This window comes from Pelobates fuscus, chromosome 5 (assembly GCF_036172605.1).
Source record: "Pelobates fuscus isolate aPelFus1 chromosome 5, aPelFus1.pri, whole genome shotgun sequence".
NCBI lineage: Eukaryota > Metazoa > Chordata > Amphibia > Anura > Pelobatidae > Pelobates > Pelobates fuscus.
In genome coordinates, this window is record NC_086321.1 from 325,380,086 (window position 1) to 325,405,098 (window position 25,013).

General features: G+C 41.9%; 1 protein-coding gene across 1 annotated transcript in view; it reads left to right on the forward strand.

Moving 5' to 3' along the window:
- Positions 1 to 25,013, forward strand: part of LOC134610292 (protein-lysine 6-oxidase-like) — a 31,746-nt gene that overhangs the window by 6,073 nt on the left and 660 nt on the right. Inside the window, exons 2-6 of the mRNA XM_063453236.1 lie at positions 7,696 to 7,804; positions 13,213 to 13,350; positions 13,427 to 13,583; positions 21,449 to 21,544; positions 21,660 to 21,775. Of these exons, the coding sequence (XP_063309306.1) occupies positions 7,696 to 7,804; positions 13,213 to 13,350; positions 13,427 to 13,583; positions 21,449 to 21,544; positions 21,660 to 21,775 (616 nt within the window). The remainder of the gene's footprint in view (positions 1 to 7,695; positions 7,805 to 13,212; positions 13,351 to 13,426; positions 13,584 to 21,448; positions 21,545 to 21,659; positions 21,776 to 25,013) is intronic.

A 25,013-nucleotide genomic window follows, 5' to 3' on the forward strand; every position in this document is an offset into this window, starting at 1 on the left:
TTTGTATTCCTGGCACTATAGCATCCCTTTAAGTTTTATTCAATGGTATAAATTAGAGATAAGTGACTGTTCCACTTTAAAGTTTGCTGAATTGCTGTATGGTTTAACTGTATGTTCCCCCTGACTTAATTTGCTAAAGTGCCAATTTCAAGGGAAATCTGCACTTTTCTAAATCCCATTAGTATTTACCTTGCAGGACATTGAACACAGTGGCAGGAAATTCCATCCTGTAGAATGAAACTCAATGGAAAGGGTTTAGTAGAATACTACATTATATTCATATGAATTATAGAGTATAATGCTCTTCCTATTTTTAAAGGCATCTGTTTAATGTGACAGCTCATCTTTTCTAGGCAATGAATTCTAGACAAATACACCTAGAGCTCCCCACGTATATACAATGTCTGATGACCAAAGCCTCTTTTTGTGTATGTGATGGGGAAGCAGGGGAGGACAAAAAATGGCTCTATAGTGGTTACTAAACTTAAAAATGCCTTGCTCATTGCAGCCAAGAAGTGAGTCTGATTTCCAATTTTGTTGCAAAAAGGATAATCCTCTGTGACTCTAAATGGCAATGGGCTTTGTGCCTGGACTATTATTGTAAACTATTATATTATTTACAATGCTGGGTGATTTGCTTTGCTAAAATTTAGTCTAATCCTTTCAAATGCAGCCTTTGTATTTTATTTCAGTTTTTCATTTTATATATATATATATTTTGTTTAACTGGTACCCATTGTTTACTTGCATTGCTTTGTTCATGGCAAAGTCCTACCATTCATTTGAAAAAAAAACATAATCTTAGTAGAAACTTATGTAGAAACATCTGTCACACCATTTACTTATAACTTGTTTTGGCTTTTTTAGGTGATGATAAGTTTTCTTTTAATGGTCTAAACGAAATATTTTTATTTTTACTTTTTTTTACTTTTTCATTTTTTAACCATAACGAGCCAATGACCTTAATCTCTCCACTTTCCTAATCAGTGCACCCCAAAAAAATATATCTTAGAATTATCATAGTGCTAAAAAATAAAAATAAAAAAAGAATAGTTGGTAGAGTAATTTAGGTAAGCGTTAGAAAACATAAGGAAATATATTTCAAGGCATAAACAGGTGCCATTAGGGGGCAAAGTGCTAAATATGGAGCATTCAGCATGGACACCAATAGGACACAGCACCTGCCCTGCTAACTTTTTACGATAAATGCAGTTAGTTTCTACTAATATTTAGTTTGCCTGTTTACTTGATGAATGAGGTTCTCAGAGGCATCCAACAAACTTGTGTAAATGACATACTAGTACGAAATGGATCATGAAGACAATATTTCCTAACAGTATTTTGTAGGACATAGTTGATGAAGTGATTAAAAGTTGGTTCTGTAGAATTGTACCCATTTATAAAGTGGTATAGACTGTATTATTTAGACATAGATAAAAAGAGGCACTGCTGTCAGGGGGACTCAACCCAAGTCCCGAAAGTGGGTCCAGATAGGCCTGATTCTTTTTCTGTCACATCCCGGTTTCCTTAGTGAGTCTAAGAGTCAACAAAGGAGAGTGGGAGACCAACGAAGTGCAGGGCATTGCTAAGACTGTATGCCTTTCCCTCAAATAAAATACAGAGACATCTTGTTATTGTGCGTGTGCTTGTCTGTGTCTGGCACAGAGATTGTGTATGTGTATGCTTTTTTGTGTCTTACTGTGTGTGCCTGTGTCTGTCTGAGTGTGTCTCTGGCTACTTGTTAGTGACTGTTTGTCTTTTTGTGCCTGTATGCCTATCTGCGCCTGTGTATGCCTGTCTGTATCTGTTGGCACATGTATGTGCTTGTGCATGTCTGTGTGTTTCTGCTTGCCAGTGTTTATGCGTATATGTGTATCTAAATAAGTAATTTTGGACTGCCAAGAGATATGTTAAGCCTTGAATTTGGTTAAAGGTATGGTGAAGATTTGGGAAAGGGTCACCTTTCCCCTGTATTTTGGGGGTTAAAAGCTGGGTGTTTATTAACCTTAGCAAACCCTGAAAACATGGCTGACAAAGAATCATGGGAGTTGCAATTCTGCAATGACTGATCAAAGAAAAATCATAAAGCAGACGAAGAAAAACACCTCAATCCACTTTAACCAAAAGGTTAGTCAGATTTGTATTCTTATACCTTACATTACGCTTGGATACACAGGGGGGAGCACTGGATCTACCCTGTAGCGTGTTTCGTACATTAGAGTCACTTCATCAGAGACATGTTATGTGTTGACCAGTCCCGAGTGAATACATTTCCTGTCATCAGTTAGGTATTGATCAGTACTAAAAGTTGCTCCTGGCGGACCTCAGAAAACTGTTTGCTTCAGATTTGTAGCTTGTAGGTCCTCTGGAATCACTATAAGAGTAAACATAATGCTGTGATCCAGAAACTTCAGACTTCTCCCATGAGCCTGACTCATCGCATGGACTGTCTGGAAGATACCCAGAGGCAGGAACAAACATGAATCAGTGGAGTCCCTGAGGACTTGAATATTGCTGAACTACCACATTTTATAAAAAGGATCCCTTATGACACCCAGACAGGCCAAATTACTACTCCTGGAAGGAGTGTTTCAGGTCCTAAAACCATTGGAGGCATATGCTACAGTCACTTGAGGGCTTTTTGTAAATTCCACATTAGTATAGATAAAACTGCTTTTGTGAATTCTGCTAGAAGCAAGACCCCTTCGACTGTGAAGGCTCATTACTCACCTCTTATTTTTTTTCTTGACCTACCCAGGAAAAAGAAGACTTTTGTTTAGAGAAAAGGACTATCTAACATACAATGTATGTAGAAGTCAGTAAGGGGTTACTTGGTAATCTATAGAGAGGATAACCCTAATTAAATAATTTATAACAGATAAGAGAGAAACCCAAGGGGGTAATTCTCAATAGATTACCCTTTATATTAAAGCAACTTTTTTAAGAGTAAAACACATTATACTTTTATTATTTAAATTAAAATAAGAATCAAAGAAAATATTTCCAAAAACAAACTGTGTTCAGTGTCACAACAATGTGATTAAAGGGACACTATAGGCACACAGACCACTTCAGCTCTTTGAAGTGGTCTGGGTGCAAACTCACATCACCCTTAACCCTAGAGTGGTAATTATTGCAGTTTTTATAAACATATAATGACACTTCACCTGTCACTGGTTTTATTGTTGTGGCTGATCAGTGTATGTGCATAAATCATCACATACCAAACATTATATAAAGCAAATTATATTAATATTGTTTGCTCATTGCCTACAGACATGCCATACATATTTAAGTGTATTCTATTTGTATGTATATGTAAAGTGTGTGTGTGTGTATACTTTGAAACATATGTATTGGGTGTGATAACCAATATGTCCATCTATAAATGTCACCGAGAATAATTCTATTTATTTAAAGGAACACTATAGTGTTGGGAATACATACATATATGCCAAGCACTACATTGCTGGCGTACCCGTGTAGCTCCCCCCTCAGATTGGAGTTAAAAGGTATTTTATTTACCTTTCTACCATCAGTGTGCCGGTCTTGCTATGACTGGCTTCACCTTCATGGCTGAGATCATCAATCTTGATTATTTCAGCCAACCCAATGATCTCCCATAGGATTTTGCGCTCCCTCTATGAGTAAAGAGAATGTATCCGGACTCCAGCAGAAAAGATCAGGGGTAAGTCCAGAAGATGTTTAAACATAAACAACAACTTTATTTTACAAAATAAGTATAAATAAAATAAATCCAGGTGGTAAAAAGACTTGACTTTCTTTTGAAAACACTTTGGAGAAAGCCTTTTTAGAAGTGAAACACGTCAAGTCTTTTTTACACCACGGATTAATTTTATCTATACTTTTTTGTCAATTATGTAGTTGTATATTATTATATATCTATAGTAGTAGTGGCTGAGACGGGGTGGGGGGGTAGGTGGGGGTGTATGTAGTTCAGTTATTTATCTCTTGTTTTAATCAGGCACCATTTGTTAAGTGTAGGGTAATGAGGAATATCAATTGTGGCCCATCTGTTTTGTTTTTGTGTATGTGGGGTAATGAGAGTATATAAAAGTCACCTTCTATGTTAGGTGTTGCTTTTAATGGGGAGGAAGTCATCCAAGTAGTGAATGACTGAAGGGCATCTACATGCATTAAGCAATAAGCAGCACAAGGTTTGGTAAAATATATCATAATTTTGGGGGCTACTCTTATAACCAAAAGTAGGCCGGGAGAAAAAAAAAATTACATAGGCCTCTCCACTTAACACCATCTAGATGCCAGAGTGATGGGTGTATGGGAAGTAGTTTGAATGTGTTCACTATTTCAGTTTTATTGAGCCAACTACCTACACTGGCTGTGATGATAGCATTTATGGAATTGTCTATGGTTGTGTATTGTAGTGAGAATTCGTCAGAGGGAATAAGGGAATTTAAACTAGGAACTGTGGAGGAACGAGGAGTGGAAAGATTGATGATCAATCGTTTCTTCTGCAAGCTTTTACCTGTAATGATTCCGATTGGATTTGTTCACCAGGATGAGAAAGGGGGAACTAAAAAGGACCTAAGAGAAAACTTTGTTCCAATTGCTGCTGTAACAGAGTGTTGACAGTATCGGGATCTAATATGGCTTTTAGTTGGTTGTTGCACTCGATTATGCCAGATGGCATGTAGATTATACCCGTGTGGAAACCTTGGGACAATCCTGTTAAATGGAAATTTACAACTGTGGTGAATGGTGATTTAGACAACGGTTTAGATGAACCAGCCACATTTACAGAAGTCAAATAAGGTCTGGGATACATTTTATTAGGGAACATGAATTAAGTACAGATTTTGTATTTCCCCAGGAGTACTATTAGGCAACGAACTTGTCCTTAATAACTTTGTCAATTTTGTTAGAAGTGCTTGGAAGTGATAGGTTGTTGGTACATCAAAACTGTTAGGACAAAGGTCATTTGTGGGATGTAGAGTTACAAATTGTACAGGCCTTGGGCCTGCAAAGTGTCTGCAAAAGAGTTTGGTGTCCCATTGACTCCATTCTGTTTTTATATTGAACTGGGTCAGAGCTGCTGCTGCTTTGGCCAAAAAAGAATCATAAAATGCTAGGTGGGACGGGTGGTTTAGAAATCACCATATTATTTGATCATATAGGTGGGTTCTATTCCATGTTAAATTCTTAAATACAGTGGACATCATATGTCAAGTTCTACAGAAAGATTGCAGGATGTATATAAAATGAATCTTAATTGATTTGTTGAATAGGGATTAGATGAAAGGGGCAAACGAGTATCCTTCGTTCACACTTGGTGTTGAATCTAAAGTCCTCCAGATCACTGCAATGTTTCCGCACCAGGAGGTATTGGCCAGTTGGAATACCATACCTCAGTGTTTGCGGTGAAAGCTATCCCAACATAAAAGGGTATTGGAGGGCGATGTTTTCATTACAGGGTAGTCCGAATCGAACCGTTTTCCATAATGAACATTGTGATGTTGAGAAAGCTAAGAATGGAACCCACAAATTCTGAAGTAAATCTAACATTTTCCTCATTTTGATTAAGAATGGATACAAACTTGTTGAGCTCGTCGAGAGTACCTTGCCACACAATTATGTCGTAAATATATTGCCGCCATCATAAAATGTTTGGAAAGAATTCACGTAGGGCCTCCAGATGGTAAATTTGTTCTTACCACCATCCCAAGTGAAGGTTTGCATATGATAGAAAAAGGAACTAACTCAAATAACATAGAAGTGCTATTGCCTTTTGAAACATTGTATTAAATGTACTTTACTAAACTGCTACCTTGAAAGTAGAATTTGTGGTTGAAGTAATGATTGACACTAAAAGTGACAATTTATAAACCAGTTTATGGACCACAAGAGCTTTTTCACTTAATTACGTTGTTGTGACACTGAAAATGGTTGTGTTTTTGAAAATTATTTTCTTTGGTTTTTGTTTTAACTGAAATAATAAAAGTATAACGTGTTTTAATCTATTAAAGAGGCTTTAATGTAAAGGGAAATCTATTAAGAGTTACCCCCTTTCTTGGGTTTCTCTCTTATCTGTTCTAAACCATCAAGGAATAGGATTATGTGGTGAAGATCTCCTCGACCTGAAAGCCAAGTATTTATTTGCAAGAGCATAAGATACAAATGGGGAACACCGAGATCTTTGATTCTACAGCTTAAATGATTATTCGAATTCCGCTGTGGGAAATATCTGAGGTAGACTCCTTTTTCTCAAAATTGGGACTAGCATTGGATCTTGATAGTACACCTTAATTTACTATCACATGTACTCCACAGAAGTAGGACTTGACTAAGGTCACTCTGTTTGTGTTCGTTTGTCCCAGCTGCTGGGTTATCAGTGGAAGAGTTCTTAAAGGACCACTATAGGCACCCAGACCACTTCAGCTTAATGATGCCAGGTCCAGCTAGGTTTAACCCTTTTTTGCAGTAAACATGGCAGTTTCAGAGAAACTGCTGTGTTTACTTTAGGGTTAATCCAGCCTCTAGTGGCTGTCTCATTGACAGCTACTAGAGGCGCTTCCGCGCTTCTCACTGTGATTTTCATAGTGAGAAGACGCCATCATCCATAGGAAAGCATTGATAATGCTTTCCTATGAGACTGGCTGAATGCGCACGTGGCTCTTGCCGTGCATGCGCATTCAGCCGATGATGTAAAAAAGGTAAGGTATTAACCCCTTCCTCCCCCTTCAGCGCCACGGGAGTGGGACACTGAGGGTGTGTATGTTTTCCTGGCACTATAGTGATTCTTTAACTGAAGAAGTGATATAAAGAAGTACTCTTCCTATTCCATAAAGCCTTTTTTTTTTTTTTTATTCTTTTCATCATCTTGCCTTTATAAATTGCAAAAATGCATAGAAGTGTGATGGCTGATTACCAATCATATAGCATCCTCTAGTTCAGGGTTAGGCAACCTTTGACACTCCTAATGTTGTTGACTATGTTTCCCTTGATGCTTTCCAGCATTATGGCTGTAAGAGCATTATGGTAGATGGAGTCCACAACATCTGGAGTGGTGAAGATTGCCTACACCTGCCCTAGTTTGTTTGTTTCCTAGACCTCCAGGTACTGTAGTATGACTCTGTTGGGTTATGTATCTTCTTTATATCTGTTCCTTGTCACATTATATAACATTTGCAGGTACGTCTATTAATTATCCCTAAATCATGAGAGATGACAATCTTTTGATCATGCTGCTGTTACGTGCTCCTATTTGTTTATTTTTTCGGCACAACAAAATTAAAGAATTACTACAAAAAAGAAAACAATCTAAAATACTTTTATTGACTGCACTCGAATTTCATTGACATTTTAATGCAATCAAAAGATGTCATAAGGTGAAGTAGGGACTACTTTGTCTATTAGCCAAGTCTGGAGTTGACAAAAGGCAAAGCTTCCATCGTCAAGTTTTGTCAATTTCATTTGACCTTGCTCTTAACGGTTGTGGGGACAGACATGTTCTTTCCAAGTTTCTTATAACAAGGGAACACTTCTGACTCATGTGTAACTACGTTCTATCATTTGAAATATTAGTATTCTTTCAGGTGTAGATATACAACAGTTAGCAGTCTTTTTGTAAATATTTTTTTACTACTTCGACCCTTTCATATATTTTTTTCTTTTCTTTTGCCTTACAATTTACATGGTGTTCTTTCCACACATTAGGTCTCCCCGACTTGATTCCCGATGCTCTGTTTATCCAAACATCCACCTACATCCAGAGAGCCCCTCTTTACAGTCTGTGGTGTGCAGCTGAGGAAAACTGCCTGGCAAGGTGAGGAATATCTTCTAGTGAAGTGTCTTACATTTTGCTGATATTACTGAAAAGCATATTTAGCTATTATAGAGTTAATAGAACCCAAAACAAATATATGATCAAGCTCACATTCTTAAAGGACAATTGTCACCTCCAAAATGACAGGAAGTGAAGCATGGAAGTCCATAGAGACTCAATGTTGGTTTTCAAACACTGTCTCACCCAAGGTGTATGTATATGGCTTAAAGATCATGTCGTATACTAAAGGTTAAGTTGTACTTCATTTAAAAAAAATCTATTTATTTTCAACAAGTAAAGAAATAAATGACGGGAAAACCAAACAGGGTCTGGTGTCAAGGGGCCTGAAATAATACAGATTAAGTTACAGCGCACACATAAAAATTAATTTCTAAATATTATAAGGCTACTTAAAGTCACCTGTCTCAGCAAACAAATATGGGGATTCAGTTCCACCATTTGGCATATTGTGTTAAGCTCACTGGTGTACATACCGCGGTCGCAGCTGCGACCGGGGCCCAGCCCACCAGGGGGCCCGGCCACCCTGCAACCCAGTATGTATGCCAGTTTGCCAGCCTCTTCACATGGGGGGGCCCAGGAGATGGCCATCTCAGGGTCCCCGAGGCTGGCCCTGGTGTCACCGGGCGGGCTGGCGCGTGAGGGAGCACTCTCCCCTCAGTGCTCTATGCCCAGCTCCCTCACGCACACCGCAGTGATGCCGGAGCCGGAATATGACATCATTCCGGTTCCAGCATCAGTGGGCGGCGCGGGAGGGAGTTGAACAGGAGAGTGTATGTTTTGTAAGTGAGTGTGTATGTGTGTCTGTCTGTCAGTGAGTGTGTATGTATGTCTGTCACTGAGTGTGTCTCTGTCAGTAAATGTGAGTGTCTGTTAGCTAGTGTATGCGTCTGTTCGTGAAAGTGTGTGTGTGTGTTTAAAACCCCTTCAGCACTTGCCTTTCTCCAGCGCCGGACTCCTTTGGCGCTGGGGATCCCTCCGCCCCGATCCGCCTCTCAGCTCCGAATGCGCGGTAAGAGCCGTGCACGCATTCAAACCGCCCATAGGAAAGCATTACTCAATGCTTTCCTATGGACGTCCAGCTTCTTCTCACTGAGATTTTCACTAGAGGCTGGATTAACCCTCAGTGAAACATAGCAGTTTTTCTGAAACTGCTATGTTTTCAGCTGCAGGGTTAAAACTAGAGGGACCTGGCACCCAGACCACTTAATTGTGCTGAAGTGACCTCGGTGTCTATAGTGGTCCTTTAAGAGTATTCGTATCTGCATGCACTGGCGTACATACTGCGGTCGCATATTGGGGTACTTTACAGTACCCCAATATCGGTGGGTTCTACACTAATTCCAACGTGGGAGACAAATTAAATAGTGCTCGTGCTAAATATGCAAAAGTGTATATAATTAATCTATTGTAAGAGCATTGTGAGTGTATAGAATGCAAAATTAATGTGATGAAATCAATAAAAAACAGTGTCAAAATTAAACAATTAAAATGATAGTACTTGGATGAATATACTCACAATGCAACGTATATATCTGCTCAATGAAAGTTATAATAAAAGTGAAAACAAACCACTAAAAATAGGGTCACACACAATGGAGAGAAAGGATCAAATATGAGTGGGCTGCTTCACATAGAGGTGCGTCTACCATGTAGGAAAAAAATCAAATAACCAGACTATGTGAGCACTCCTAGGGACTAATCCAGATATATGATATATATATCAATCTAAGAAAAATAAAGTACAAGTGACTTGCTCGTAGTGAAATCACTGACACGTGGTATCATACATTAAAAAAAAATAAAAAATTAATAGGTTTATAAATATTTACTATACAGGTCAATTCATAACAGGGCAACATTTTTATATATCATAAGTCAAAAATAAAATATAAATAAATAGAATCTCTCAAATCACAGTGCCATCGGACAAGTAAAATCCAATAGATTCCAAAATCACCATCAGCTAAAAAGTATCAGATGAGTTTAACAGGTTCTAGCATAAAAAATAACAATATCTGAGAAGCAGTAATTACAGTAAAGATATTCCCGGTCACAATGCCGTCTAAACAACTGTGACTGGAATACCCCAAAATAAGTACATACAATAAAGCTAAATAGTAGGATCAGGAAAACGCTGATCTATCATGTAAGACTGATAATGCAGATATCCACTGAATAGTAGCAATTAAAGCGGCACTGTCATGCCGAACTTACCTTTCCCCAAAATATTCCTCTTCTCTCCCTCTCTCAGGGTCTGTTCTTCTTTTCTTCCTATCTGCTATAGTTTTCTTTAAAACATAAGACAAAGTAGGGACTATTTCTCTTATGGAGGTTTCCTACGCAGTGACCAGCGGTGACCAGCGGAGGAGCAAAGTGTGCTTAGTTTCCGGTGGTCACAGCAATTTTCCCACAATCCTTTGCTTTCCTATCTGTTCCCGCGATGCTTCCTGTCACTTAGACAGGACGCCGGCAAAACTGCTGAATTGCGTTCTAACAGTTTCTCCATTCTTGTTAGAACGCAATTCGGGACTTTGTTCGGATCGGAATTTCATTCTTAGAAATCTTCAGAAAAAAAGCTGTTCCCAACAGAGTTACTTTAGAATTTGAACAAGGTCCTGGTACCTGAGCTGGTATTCAGTCTTCCAATAATTATATAGATGACCCTTAATTTTGTACCTACATGGCTAGGTTATTTGAACCAATGATGCTTTGGTTGGTAGGAGCAGGCACATGCAAATTAACAGATAAACACAGTTAAGCCCATAGAGGATAGCCACAGACTCTCAACACACTCATGTCACAAGTGTATATTTACCCACTCTCAGTGTGATGTTGGGTTTAGGGGAGGGCAGTGAGGTTTTCTGTCCAATTAGTCAGTGTAGCTGTCTTAGACTTCGACTGCCTTTGACTTTTTCCACATTTCATGGAGTAAACTGAACTTTTGCTCAAGTCTGGTGTTACAGGTCCATTATCGCCACTATTTGAATTTAAGTAACATGGGGATTCTAGACGAAACACAAAGCTGCCCTAATGGAGTGCTGACACAATATTGCTATATAAAAGCTCTGGTTTTCCTGTATAAGCTTTAAAAACATTAATTCCTCGTGTGGCAGACTCTTGGTCTGCTGAGAGCAGGTATGTAAAACAGGTAAATGATAAAATGGTCATAGATAGATAGGAGGTTTTGCAGGCCTTGGCAACTCCATAAGTCCACAACTTTTGGGATGTGTCGTTGAAGGGAATGTTAAAAAAAAAACATTAAGAGGAACTTTAAGAGACTTTAAAAAGGGAAGATTGGATGATGGAAAGGTTTACTAAGGAGGAAGATATACACTGGTAAATACCAGAGATGCATAAATCAATAGAACTCCTACGGGGCAGAGCTAGCAGGGCAACGGCGCGGCCGCACTTCTCGGAGTTCCGACTTTAACTTTTGCAAACACAGCAATATATGGTGGAACCCGAGCCCAGCAGACCCCACAAACATCCCCAACGCGAGCGGAAAGATCATGGGCAGAAAGTCAAAAAAGGCAAAAGCCGAAAAAAGCCCCCACGGGAGAGATATTGGCGAAATGCTCCGGAACACGCAGCATACCGCATGGTCCAAAATGACGCTGATGGACGACCTCTCATCGTACTCCTCAGTGGACTTTGCCACAGACCTCTTACAGGGAGCGTCCTACAGGCACCCACCGGACAGCAGAATTGCGCCTCAGACAGCCGGGGACCCGGTTACTGCCGAACAGCTCAAGGCAATGTTGACGGAGCTTCGCATGGATCTGGCGGCGGACACGGCCTACTACAGGAAGGCCATTGAAGGGGCCACGATGAAAATCACACAGCTAGAGGCCTGTTCCAGCACCCACAACGCTAGACTCACCAAGGTGGAGCAGCAAATCACAGACCTAGCCCAACGGCAAACCACCACTACCAACAGGTTGAATGCCATGGAAGACCAGAGGAGACGCTATAACCTAAAAATAAGGGGGATACCGGAGTCGGTCGATCTGGATGACTTACCCCACTACATCAGGCGTTTCCTCAGGGTCCTGCTCCCACCGAAACAAGTAAAGTCCATGAGACTAGACGGGATGTTCAGGCTGCCAAAGTCACCACAAGCGCCGACGGCTGCGACTGCTGATCTCATACTGCGCTTCCAGACCCTTGCCAACAAGACCTCACTTTTGACCGCAATGAGGGGAAAAAAACCCTGCTGTTCGAGGGGGCCTCATTAACAGTATTTCCAGACCTCACCAGGAGCACCTTGGCATGGCGGAAAACTCTGCAACCTCTCTTGCACCACCTCCGATCCAGGGAGATTCCATACAGATTGAGTACACCTCAAGCCATATTATTCACTCACAACGGGATTAAAAATATATAAATTATGTACGCATACAAAACAACAACATACAAATAATAAAACACAATCTAACTAACTAAAACAATAACAACCACAATCTAACTAACTGACAATAACAACTAAACCTTATAAAGTCATCAGTCCCCACTCACAGTTCACCATGATTAAAATTATCACTAGCACGGCCAAGAAGGAACAGGAAGAAATGGAGATAGGGGGAAGTGGTTATCTCTTTCCTGTCTTATAAAGGTATTGACTTACCTTATTACCATATCAAAGGGTAAAGCTTATCCCCCTGTAAGAAAGGCATATATGAGCTTGGTCACTATATTAGTTTGATGACAGAATGTCACCCCAGTGGGGATCCTGGGAAATTGGTTGGTAACAGAACCAGTGTTTCCCTGACTTAGGTTACCAAGCCTACATTGTTTGCGGCCTACAAGCCTGACAGGCATCGGAGGGACTGCCACTCTCCAGACACCACATCCTGTTACACTGAGCAGATTTCTTCTATCCCCCTTCTCCCCCTGGCCCCTTTGGACTGGTGGGGGTTATCTCCGAGGAGATCTCCCACAGATAATAAAGAATGTAAAAAAAATAAAAAGATATATATCTATAAAAAAGCTCAGAGAAGTAGTAATTATATTAAATCACAATAAATATTAAAGAGTTCATTCAATTATTATACCAATATAAATCATTGTCTGGATAGTTTTATTACTCACGACAAATCTGTATCCACATTTTTAATGTACCGTATATGTCTTCAAAATTACCTTAAACATTTCCATCACCCTGTACTGTTCCCTACCTTCATCCTTCCACTCTTCTCTTCTTCTCTTTGAGTAGCTCATGTGTCAACATTCCTATGTAATTCCTACCTTTCACTTTAATTCTTACTGTATTAATGCCAAGTCCAGGCTAACCTTGGGCAGTCCAGCTATTCTGGATTGCATATCACAGGACGTACACACAGTAATGCAGTGTCCTAATTTCTCCTTGCTTCTCCACGTTCCTCATTCAGATCTGCTTACACCTCAAGTGTCAATGAACTATCTACACGGGTGTTGCTACGCTTTCCGCAAAGGGTTAAGAACCGTGGAACCGCCGACTTCCTACCAGTAAAACCACAACATGCTTGGGAATGGCACAGTTGTCATCAGTGAGTACCCTTTCCTTTCTGGACGTGGTCTATTGTTCTTTGATCTAGATAACTTTTTTTTCAATCTCCCACCCAGGCATTATCACAGTATGGATTCCTTTAGTCACTATGATCTTTTGGATGCTGTAACCCATCGTAAAGTGGCTGAAGGTCATAAGGCTAGCTTCTGCTTGGAGGACACAACATGTGATGTGGGAGTAAGACGTAGATATGCTTGCACTGCACACACTCAGGTGACTTTCATTCATGTGTATATGCTCAAATACGGAAGTATTTTAATCTTGTGCAGAATCTTTGGGGTTGTCTTTTTTTTTTTAATATGTTATAAACAATTTATATGGATGCCAAAGCCACCTTTGGGTAGACATGCATTTTATTCTTTACATTGTGCAGACAAAATTGCCAGCAAATGTGTTAATTGGAATATATACTTACCTGACTTCCTTCTCCTTCAACATCCTTGCCTGTCGTGGACACTGGACAGGGTACCACTGACTGCCACTGACTGCTTCCATGATATGAATGGCATTCTATAACATTTGGCCAAGAATTGTGGGTTGTTTCAGTTCAGTTGTGGCATTTGGGAGTAAGATCTAGTAATCTGACATTGGTAGTCTTTACCACCACTATATGCTATAGGCCTAGCTGTAAATGGGAAGTGTATTAAACCCCCTCTCCTCCCCCCCCCCTCCCCCCCCCAAAAAAATAAAACCCAAATTACTATGACTTTTATGCAATACATGCCAAACTGAAAAAAAATCAACAATATGTTTATGTAAAAAATCTATATAAAAAGTAGAGTACTTACCAAAATAATCACCAATCTACAGTTGCAAGAAAAAGTATGTGAACCCTTTAGAATGATATGGATTTCTGCACAAATTGGTCATAAAATGTGATCTGATTATCATCTAAGTCACAACAATAGACAATCACAGTCTGCTTAAACTAATAACACACAAAGAATGAAATGTTGCCATGTTTTTATTGAACACACCATGTAAACATTCACAGTGCAGGTGGGAAAAGTATGTGAACCCTTGGATTTAATAATTGGTTGAACCTCCTTTGGCAGCAATAACTTCAACTAAACGTTTCCTGTAGTTGCAGATCAGACGTGCACAATGGTCAGGAGTAATTCTTGACCATTCCTCTTTACAGAACTGTTTCAGTTCAGCAATATTCTTGGGATGTCTGGTGTGAATCGCTTTCTTGAGGTCATGCCACAGCATCTCAATCGGGTTAAGGTCAGGACTCTGACTGGGCCACTTCAGAAGGCGTATTTTCTTCTGTTTAAGCAATTCTGTTGTAGATTTACTTCTATGCTTTGGGTCATTGTCCTGTTGCAACACCCATCTTCTGTTGAGCTTCAGCTGGTAGACAGATGGCCTTAAGTTCTCCTGCAAAATGTCTTGATAAACTTGGGAATTCATTTTTCCTTCGATGATAGCAATCCGTCCAGGCCCTGATGCAGCAAAGCAGCCCCAAACCATGATGCCTCCACCACCATACTTCACAGTTGGGATGAGGTTTTGATGTTGGTGTGCTGTGCCTCTTTTTCGCCAAGCATGGTGTTGTGTGTTTCTTCCAAACAACTCAACTTTGGTTTCATCTGTCCACAGAATATTTTGCCAGTACTGCTGTGGAACATCCAGGTGCTCTTGTGCAAACTGTAAACATGCAGCAATGTTTTGTTTGGACAGCAGTGGCTTCCCCTGTGGTATCCTCCCATGAAATCCATTCTTGTTTAGTGTTTTACGTATTGTAGATTCGCTAACAGGGATGTTAGCATTTGCCAGTGACTTTTGTAAGTCTTTAGCGACACTCTAGGATTCTTCTTCACCTAATTGAGCAGTCTGCGCTGTGCTCTTGCAGTCATCTTTACAGGACGGCCACTCCCTAGGGAGAGTAGCAGCAGTGCTGAACTTTCTCCATTTATAGACAATTTGTCTTACCGTGGACAGATCAACAGCAAGGCTTTTGGAGATACTTTTATAACCCTTTCCAGCTTTATGCAAGTCAATAATTCTTAATTGTAGGTCTCCTGAGAGCTTTTTTGTGCAAGGCATCATTCACATCAGGCAATGCTTCTTGTGAAAAGCAAACCCAGAACTGGTGTGTGTTTTTATAGGGCAGGGCAGCTGTAACCAACACCTCCAATCTCATCTCATTGATTGGACTCCAGTTGGCTGACATCTCACTCCAATTAGCTCTTGGAGATGTCATTAGTCTAGGGGTTCACATACTTTTTCCACCTGCACTGTGAATGTTTACATGGTGAGTTCAATAAAAACATGGCAACATTTCATTCTTTGTGCATTATTAGTTTAAGCAGACTGTGTCTATTGTTGTGACTTAGATGATGATCAGATCACATTTTATGACCATTTTTTGCAGAAATCCATATCACTCCAAAGGGTTCCCATACTTTTTCTTGCAACTGTAAATTAAACTAATCTTTCTGATAAATATGAATAAAACATATACGTCAACCAAAAAAAGTGCTGCAATAAAACATGTTCACAATTACAATGTTATACAACATATACATAAAGTGCATCAAAAGTGCTAATCACATGTGCTAATCTTAAAGACAATGTATTATAACACAAAAATCCACAATCCTCCTTAAAGTGCCTCCAAAAAAAGATTTTGCAGGAAAAAAATTATAAAGATTTAGTGCCTTTTTCACGTTTATTTTTAGCATGTATACGTATTTTTTTTTTTAATTCTTTATTTTTGTAGTGCATATAGTAGTCACAGGCATACATATGGTACCCCAACGGCATTCCATATGCAGGTTTCAAGACATTAGTTACAGTAGGGGGTAAATAGACAATGCACTTTTTTGATATTTGTAGTATGCATGAATAACAGGTGTATAAAACAGGCTTAAACGACAGGCATATAAATCGAGCTGAAAAAACAGGCTTGTAAATCAGGCATAGAAAACAGGTTGTGAAATCAAGCTTTTAAATCAGGCTATTCAGTCCGGCTATTCAGTCCGGCTATTCACTCAGGTTATTAAATCAGGTTAACAATTCAGGCTAGTAAATCAGGTGTATAGAATATATACAGGCAAGTTCCTAGACCTGTGGTTATAGAGGAGCCGAGGATATAATCCCTGTGAGCAACCAGAAGGGCTTAACCAAGCTAATTTAGCCACCTCAAAACAGTGAACCCTTTGTATTAGGCTACACATCGATTATGTGAGGAATCAATATTGATTAAACAGTGCACCGGGTAGTATATATTTGCACATATCACATTATAAAGGTGCTGCGCAAAGTCACGTTAGGAGTGCGTTTTAGGCACCTGGATTAACGATATCTGCATGAGAGAGTCTCGGTGCGAGTGTGCAGGGCTTGTGTACCCATCTCCCGACCTGCCTGCGTCTCGATGGTGTGTCCAGCATGGCGATGATCTGCCAGTCCATGGCTCTCCCGTTTGGTGAGTGGGTGCCTATGCCCAGTCTGCAGGGGGGGAGGTCATGGGGTGGCTCCATGGGCTTCTCCTGTGGGTTGTGGGCCGACGGTAGTGCGCTGGTGTGTGTTACCTCCCTGTTGCTGTGGATAGAGCATCCACCGTCAGCTTGTTTTCTCTGCCGGCAGCTTTGTTTCCGCCGCTTTCCCCTCTGCATCACCGTCAGGTTAGTGTAGGGTATTCTGAGCAGTAGTGTGCAAAAGCCGTCAAGCCGGGTCCCCAGTGCAGCTGTTGTAGGGCCTGCTGGGGCAGTGTGCGATAAAGATAGGCCTCGTGTCGCTGAGTCCGGTGCGGTCGCCATCTTGTGAGGCACCATTCCTGCGCTTGTGTGGCTCAGCTTAGTTTTGCGCGGCTGCCCGGTTTGGAGCTGGGTTTGCCGTCTCTCCGTGTAGCACGGCCGGGTTGTTGGAGCCTCCCTGTTTGTTGGGAACGGGAGATGGGAGCTGATCTTCCCTTTGCCGTCGGTACACTTGGCGTCCGCCATTCTAAGTGTGGCAGGCTGGCTCCCTGGCCTCAGTTGCCGCGTCGCGGTCAATGCCACAGGGTGAGGACCGGGATCACCCCCCCGGTCCAGAGGGGGGGGGAAACGGGGCCGGACCCGCTTCGATCTGCACCCGTGGCTGGATTCCGTGGCGCAGGATAGTGGGGCAGCGGCCGTCTGTCCCACTCACCGCAGGAGAAGGCCCTGGTCGGGGCAACATGCTTTTCTCCCCCCGGGGGACTGAAGCACGGTAAGCCAGCCTCTCCCCGGGTCCAGCAGTCTCTCAGCTCCGGGTAGCTGCTCTGGCGGTCTGATTTTTAAGCGGTTATACTTGGATTTATAGGGTATATATCGTAGGTTTGCAGGAGCTGCTCAGGCATGCGACCTTCCAGCTCGGCGGTCCGGCCCCGCCCCCCCATGTATACGTATTTATGTCGTATTTAAGGTGGCACCGTTTTTTATCTGTTGCTCAACTATCTATTATGCAGATGACTTTTATACATGTTCTGTCCACCTTACACGACATAAAAAACAACTATTAAAGGAACACTATAGTCACCTAAATGACTTTAGCTAAATAAAGCAGTTTTAGTGTATAGATCATTCCCCTGCAATTTCACTGCTCAATTCACTGTCATTTAGGAGTTAAATCACTTTGTTTCTGTTTATGCAGCCCTAGCCACACCTCCCCTGGCTGTGACTGACACGGCCTGCATGACAAAAAACTGGTTTCACTTTCAAACAAATGTAATGTACCTTAAATAATTGTATCTCAATCTCTAAATTTAACTTTAATCACATAAAGGAGGCTCTTGCAGGGTCTAGCAAGCTATTAACATAGCAGGGGATAAGAAAATCTTAATTAAACAGAACTTGCAATAAAGAAAGCCTAAATAGGGCTCTCTTTACAGGAAGTGTTTATGGAAGGCTGTGCAAGTCACATGCAGGGAGGTGTGACTAGGGTTCATTAACAAAGGGATTTAACTCCTAAATGGCAGAGGATTGATCAGTGAGGCTGCAGGGGCATGTTCTATACACCAAAACTGCTTTATTAAGCTAAAGTTGTTCAGGTGACTATAGTGTCCCTTTAACTATCTTATAATGCCGTGGTTGGGTTGTAACCCATGAAATCCTTAGTTGTAATAGTGATCATGCAAACTTAGTGATTTATGAAGAAACGAATATCAACATTGGGGGAGATTTATCAAAGTGGTGTAAAGTACTGCGTGGAGAAATCACCATGGAAACCAGTGGAACAAGCATTCTTTTTTTTATTCCTCCCCTTTTCAATCTTTAGAACAATTTTTAGAACAAAACACTTTGTTAAGTCTCCAGTATTGTTACTTCACAGACACGAGAAACAAAGTAAACCAAAATATATAATAAGGTAAAAACAATAGTTCAAGTTCAAACTTGAAAAGGCTAAGAAGGTGTTGGTGGACTCTGGGACACATGAAGTGGTTTTAGTGCTTGGAGTGGTCCTTTAATAGATAGTTACATTTATATCACAACTGTTCTATATAAAACAAGAACTGCACTAAATACTAATTGGAATAGAGAATTTTAAATGTTGAAAACTTAAAATTTTCAAGGTGATCTGAAACTTGTAGGAAAATTTGGCCTTATCTTCTATGTCATAATCTAAATCTGATTAAAGGGACACTATAGTCACCTGAACAACTACAGCTTAATGTAGTTGTTCAGGTGAGATCTATAGCTCCCTGCAGGCAATCTAATGTAAACACTGTATTTTCAGAGAAAATACAGTGTTTACATTGATTGATAGGAATACCTCCAGTGGGCGTCACTCAGACGGCCACTAGAGGGACTTCCTATCATGTAGGGCCCTAAAAAGGCCTTGTACACGTCAGACGTATTAAAATACGTCTCACATGTGCAGGAGAGAGAAGGCACTGTGTGCGCGCCTTCTCTCTCCTGCCTGTCAGCAGAGGAGGGGGGCGGGCAAAGACCGCGAGCTGAGCTGTCAGTCAGCTCAGCTCACGGCTGCACACACCGCGCGCATGAGCGGTAGTGCGCTCAGGACTTCAGAGGGCAGCATGAATGCCGCCCTCTGAAGTACGTGCGCATGTGCGGCAAAGCCGCGCATGCGCACAAGGGAGCAATGACGCTTCCAAATGGAAGCGTCTGATTGCTCCCTGCTCGCGCCCGCCTATTTCTTCATTTTGACGAAATAGGGGGCGCAGCTTCACAAGCCTCCCGGCGCTTGAACCAGGTGAGTAAAATCCTCTGCCTGGCGAGTCCCTTTAAACAAATAACACACAATAATTACAGTTGTGCGTCTTTACTATAACATTGATGCAACATTTATTGTCTTTATTGCAAATTATATTTGAGTATTTTTTTTTTACTAGTGCTATGTGTCTACTCGGCTACTTTATGATCATATTTTTAGGATACACAATATGGATGCATATGGATAGGGTGGCTCGTTGTAGTCTGTTTAAGCGATCCCAAGCTCAGTTTTTGCCACCCATCTAGGGTACTTATATTAAGCATGACTATCTAAGGATTGGTAAGATCCATTTATCCTTTTTCTTGATATGTCCTAGTTTCTGCAAGTAAGGTTTAGGTAGTGTCATTAGGACATTAGTTTCTGCAAGTAAGGTTTAGGTAGTGTCATTAGGTCATTAGCAGAAATGAACAAACTTTCCTCTAGCTCAAATTCTGTTAATGGAAGTGTTTTATTGGCATTTTCTACCCACACAGACACCAACATCTAATTTTCTCTGGTTCTCAGAAATCTCTTCTTAATAAGGCAGATAAAACAATGTTCTTCGTTAGATTACATTATCTCATCCTTTACCATTTAACTATCTAAATGTAAGACTTGTATCCTATTCCTCCAAATGTGGTCCAAAATCACATCATGTGTCTTTCTGAATAAATCAACAGTGTTACTTCCCTAATAAACAAGTATAGAACGACTTATCTCAGGGATGTTCGTGGCTCTTAGAGGAACAAGGTCCTGTTTTATCCAGATACACAGGAATCTAGAAAGACATTGGTTACTTTAAAAGTCATTTACAGGTGATGTTGATTGATTTCATGTTTCCCAACAACATTTGATACAGAAGACCATTCCATATCTTGTGTGGTTTGTCTCTGATAAAATGCAGTCCTATGTGCCTTTCACTATTCGGAAGCCAACACATTCATTAAAATCGACACCCAAACAGTGGACTTATCTTTAGTTCACTACATTTCAAAACTTCAAACCATCTTCTGTAAATCTATAAAATAATATGATGATGTTTGACCCACTCTCTTCTTCCCTCACATGCTTTGAACTCAATGTCAAGATGTGCAGGACATAAACAATAAACTAGAAGCTCTTAAAGATACAAAGGAAACAAAGGGGATGGAGCAGCACTGAACAATAAAATAGAAGAGGCAGCACACCTGAATCATTGCACCAAAGAGGAGAAACAAAGTAAGAGATCTAAAAAAATCTCTAAAAACACAATGAAAAATAATCTTTAGTGCAGTCCAGGTGATAAGACACAGTCTTAAAAATAATAATAATCCATCTTCCAATGTGTATAAACTTCAGACAATAGCAGCATATGAAAGAAAACACAAACAAAAAAGAACCAATAGTGCAATATGGTAGTATAATATATAGCAGACGACACAAAGGTCTAAGAATGCCAACTCACATATGGTAGAGCTGTAACCAGCTCTGGGTAAAACAGCGTGCAGTGGTATTATATCCCCACTTGCAGGATGTTCCTCAGGCAGTAGTTCCCAGCAGGATGAGGATGAGGTGGAATAAATGGAATGACAATAAAAAGGCCAAAATGATGCTCTCCATTGAGGTAAGTATGAGGTTACTTTAACCATTTGGAATAAGGGGCCATTTTCTGTGTAAAATGCCATATTGGGCACTGTGGAGAAGGTCCCCCTCCAATTGCAATGAAACCTGAAAAAAAAAATTATTACATGGAATCCAGTGCCAGGTAATGCTCCCATTGCTGATTGTCACGCCCCGTCTTCATGTCATTGGAGCCATGTGCAGACTAATCACAGGCTTTTCGTGTGTGCACTCTGGTCTGGCACGGAAGAGCCTGGACATTTTCTTTTATTTTATATCTAAACGCAAATATGTCATTCCAGGGACTGAGCCCAGGCTGTTATGACACATACCATGCCAATATTGACTGTCAGTGGATTGATATCACTGATGTTCCTCCTGGAAGGTATATACTTAAGGTAAGTAAGTACTGAAAGCATGCACTATTTGTTTCACAGTTTACTTTTGTACTCTCTCTCTTTATTGTTTGTGTATATAATGTGTCATTCATCTAAAGATCTTTCTGCTTTACAGGTGTCTGTGAATCCAAATTTCCTGGTCTTGGAGTCAGATTTCACCAATAATGCTGTGCAATGTGACTTGACTTACTCAGGGAGCCATGTATTAACTCGAAATTGTCACCTTTCCAGGTAATGGTATTAGATTGTACAATGTTCTAGGCCAGGGATAGGCAACCTTCAGCACTCCAGATGTTATTGACTACATTCCCCATAATGCTCTTACACTTATAATGCTGGCAAAGCATCATGGGAGGCGTAGTCCAAAACATCTGGAGTGCCGAAGGTTGCCTATGCCTGTTCTAGGCTATGGTAGTGTTGAAAATGCCCATCCCATTGGCATGGAGCAAAAAGGTAAAAGTGAGGGGTGAGTGACAAACTGGCGATGAGAAAAAGGTAAAAAAAATAATAAATTATAGCTACGTAGGCCACTCTCAGGGCTGTGGAACGTATAGGTATATATTGGGGGACCTGCCAAATATACCCAATGTCTCCATTCTTTTGGAATGTGTGATGGGTTAAAAGCCAGATCACGTGAGCAGGTCCTAGCTAAAAATCCTGAGAATTACAGTAAACAAAATGTTACAGGCCCCATACCTTTAATAATGTATACACAGGGCCGGACTGGGAATGAAAAGCAACCCTGGAAAAAAATTCCATACCAGCCCCGTAATGCATCGCGCCAGCATAGTGCGCAGATATGGAAGCGGGAAAAAAAACTGAAAACTAGCACTCAAACATGAAAGAAATCGTTTGTGCATGGAGGGGTGCTGTGTGCGTGAAGGGGTGCTGTGTGCGTGAAGGGGTGCTTTTTATGTGTGGAGGGGTTCTGCGTGCATGAAGGAGTTCTGTGTGACTGAAGGTGTGAAGGTGTTCTGTGTGTGTGTGGGGGGGGGTTCTGTGTGTGTGGAGGGGTGCTGTTGGTGGGGGGAGGAGTTTAGTGTGTGTATGGGGGGTGTTATAGCATTGATATATTTATATTAAAAAAATCCCCTCCCCCTTTACCTTTGGTCAGGGCCCAGGGGAGAGGGGGAACTTTTCAATCCCTGGTGGTCCAGTGGTGGTGCGTGCTGTTCAGCCTGCAGCTCCTCTGGCTGCAGGCTGACTTCGCTCTTCTCCCGCGAGAACGGCAGGCAGGTCGGAGCATTGCCATGGTAACGCACGGCAACGCTCCAACCTGCCTGCTCGCGGGAGGAGCGTTCTCGCTTGCTGGTTCCTGTGAGACCGGGTAGGGGAACAGAAGCTCCCCTACCCAGTGGCATACACATGACCTATGGGGCCCCGGTGCAAAAATTGATCCCTGGGCCCCCCCCGCACGCTTACTCTGCGCAGGCCGGGGCCACAACACATGGCGGCGGGCACCTGGTCGCAGGGGCTGCGACCCCTGCGACCGCGGTATGTACACCAGTGCATGCAGATGCACACACACTTAACCCCTTAAGGACCAAACTTCTGTAATAAAAGGGAATCATGACATGTCCTTAAGGGGTTAAAGGACCACTACAGACACCCAGATCACATCAGCTCAATGAAGTGGTATGGGTGTCAGGTCCCTCTAGTTTTAACCCTGCAGCTAAAAGCATAGCAGTTTCAGAGAAACTGCTATGTTTCACTGAGGGTTAATCCAGCCTCTAGCGGCTGTCTCACTGACAGCCGCTAGAGGAGCTTCCGCGATTCTAAGACACTGAACGTCCATAGGAAAGCATTGAGTAATGCTTTCCTATGGGCGGTTTGAATGCGCGCACGGCTCTTGCCGTGCATGCGCATTCGGAGCTGAGCGGCGGAGGGATCCCCAGCGCCAAGGGAGTCCGGCGCTGGAGAAAGGTAAGTGCTGAAGACACACACACACACTCTCACGAACAGACGCATACACACTAGCTAACAGACACACACATTTACTGACAGAGACACACTCGGCGACAGACATACATACACACTCACTTACAAAACATACCCTCTCACTGACAAACACACACTCACTAACAGACATCAAACAGACTCACTAACACAAACACACTAGTAACAGACTCACTGACACTCACTAGCAGACACACACTCACTGACACTAACACTAACACTCATAGTAACACTCACAGTAACACTAACACACACAGTAACACTAACACACACAGTAACACACACACTAACACTCACAGTAACACTAACACACTAACACTCACAGTAACACTAACACACTAACACTCACAGTAACACACACACACTAACATTCAGAGTAACACTAACACACACACACTAACACTCACAGTAACACTAACACACACACTAACACTAACACTCACAGTAACACTAACACTCACAGTAACACTAACACTCACAGTAACACTAACACACACACACACTAACACTCACAGTAACACTAACACACACACACACTAACACTCACAGTAACACTAACACTCACAGTAACACTGACACTCACAGTAACACTAACACACACACACTAACACTCACAGTAACACACACACACACACACACACACTAACATTCACAGTAACACTAACACACACACACACTAACACTCACAGTAACACTAACACTCACAGTAACACTAACACACACACACACACTAACACTCACAGTAACACTAACACACACACACACACACACACACACACTAACACATTTTTTTTTAAATTGAATCCCCCCAGCCTCCTTACCTTTTGGAGTGCTGAGGGGATTCCCTGGGGTCCAGTGGTGCTGCTGGGCTCCAGGGGGGCCGGTCACCCGGCGGGCAGGTAGGCTGGCCGGTGCACGAGGGAGCACTCACCCCTGAGTGCTTCCTCTTCAGCTCCCTCGCGCGTCGCGTACTGATACCGGCGCCGGAAGATGACGTCATCTTCCGGCTCCAGTATCAGTGCGGTGCGCGAGGGAGCTGAAGAGGAAGCACTCAGGGGAGAGTGCTCACTCGCGCACCGGCCAGCCTGCCTGCCCGCCGGGTGTAAGCAGGGCCAGCCTCGGGGGGCCCCCCAGGAGAAGAGGCTGGCCCAGTGCCACTGCCCCTACCCGGTCTGCCAGCCCGGCCACGCTACATTCTGTGACCGGCAGGAGGGGAGCGCATCCCCTCCTGCCGGTCACCCTGTAATTGCGGCCCGGGCTGGTGCACACTAGGCGGCCGCGCACCGGCCACCTAGTGTGCCGGCCCACCGGGAAATTTCCCGGTGTCCCGGTGGGCCAGTCCGGCCCTGTGTATACACACCAACTCCGGTGTTTTCAAAAGGGGATATCCTCCTACTTTTTTCCCATGGAAATATGCGTCTTTTAAACAAAAAATGTGTAAAAAGTAAAACTTTTATTTCATGTAAGCCTAACTCCTTACATAAAATCTTGGGGCAAGCTCCTTTGAGGGTCC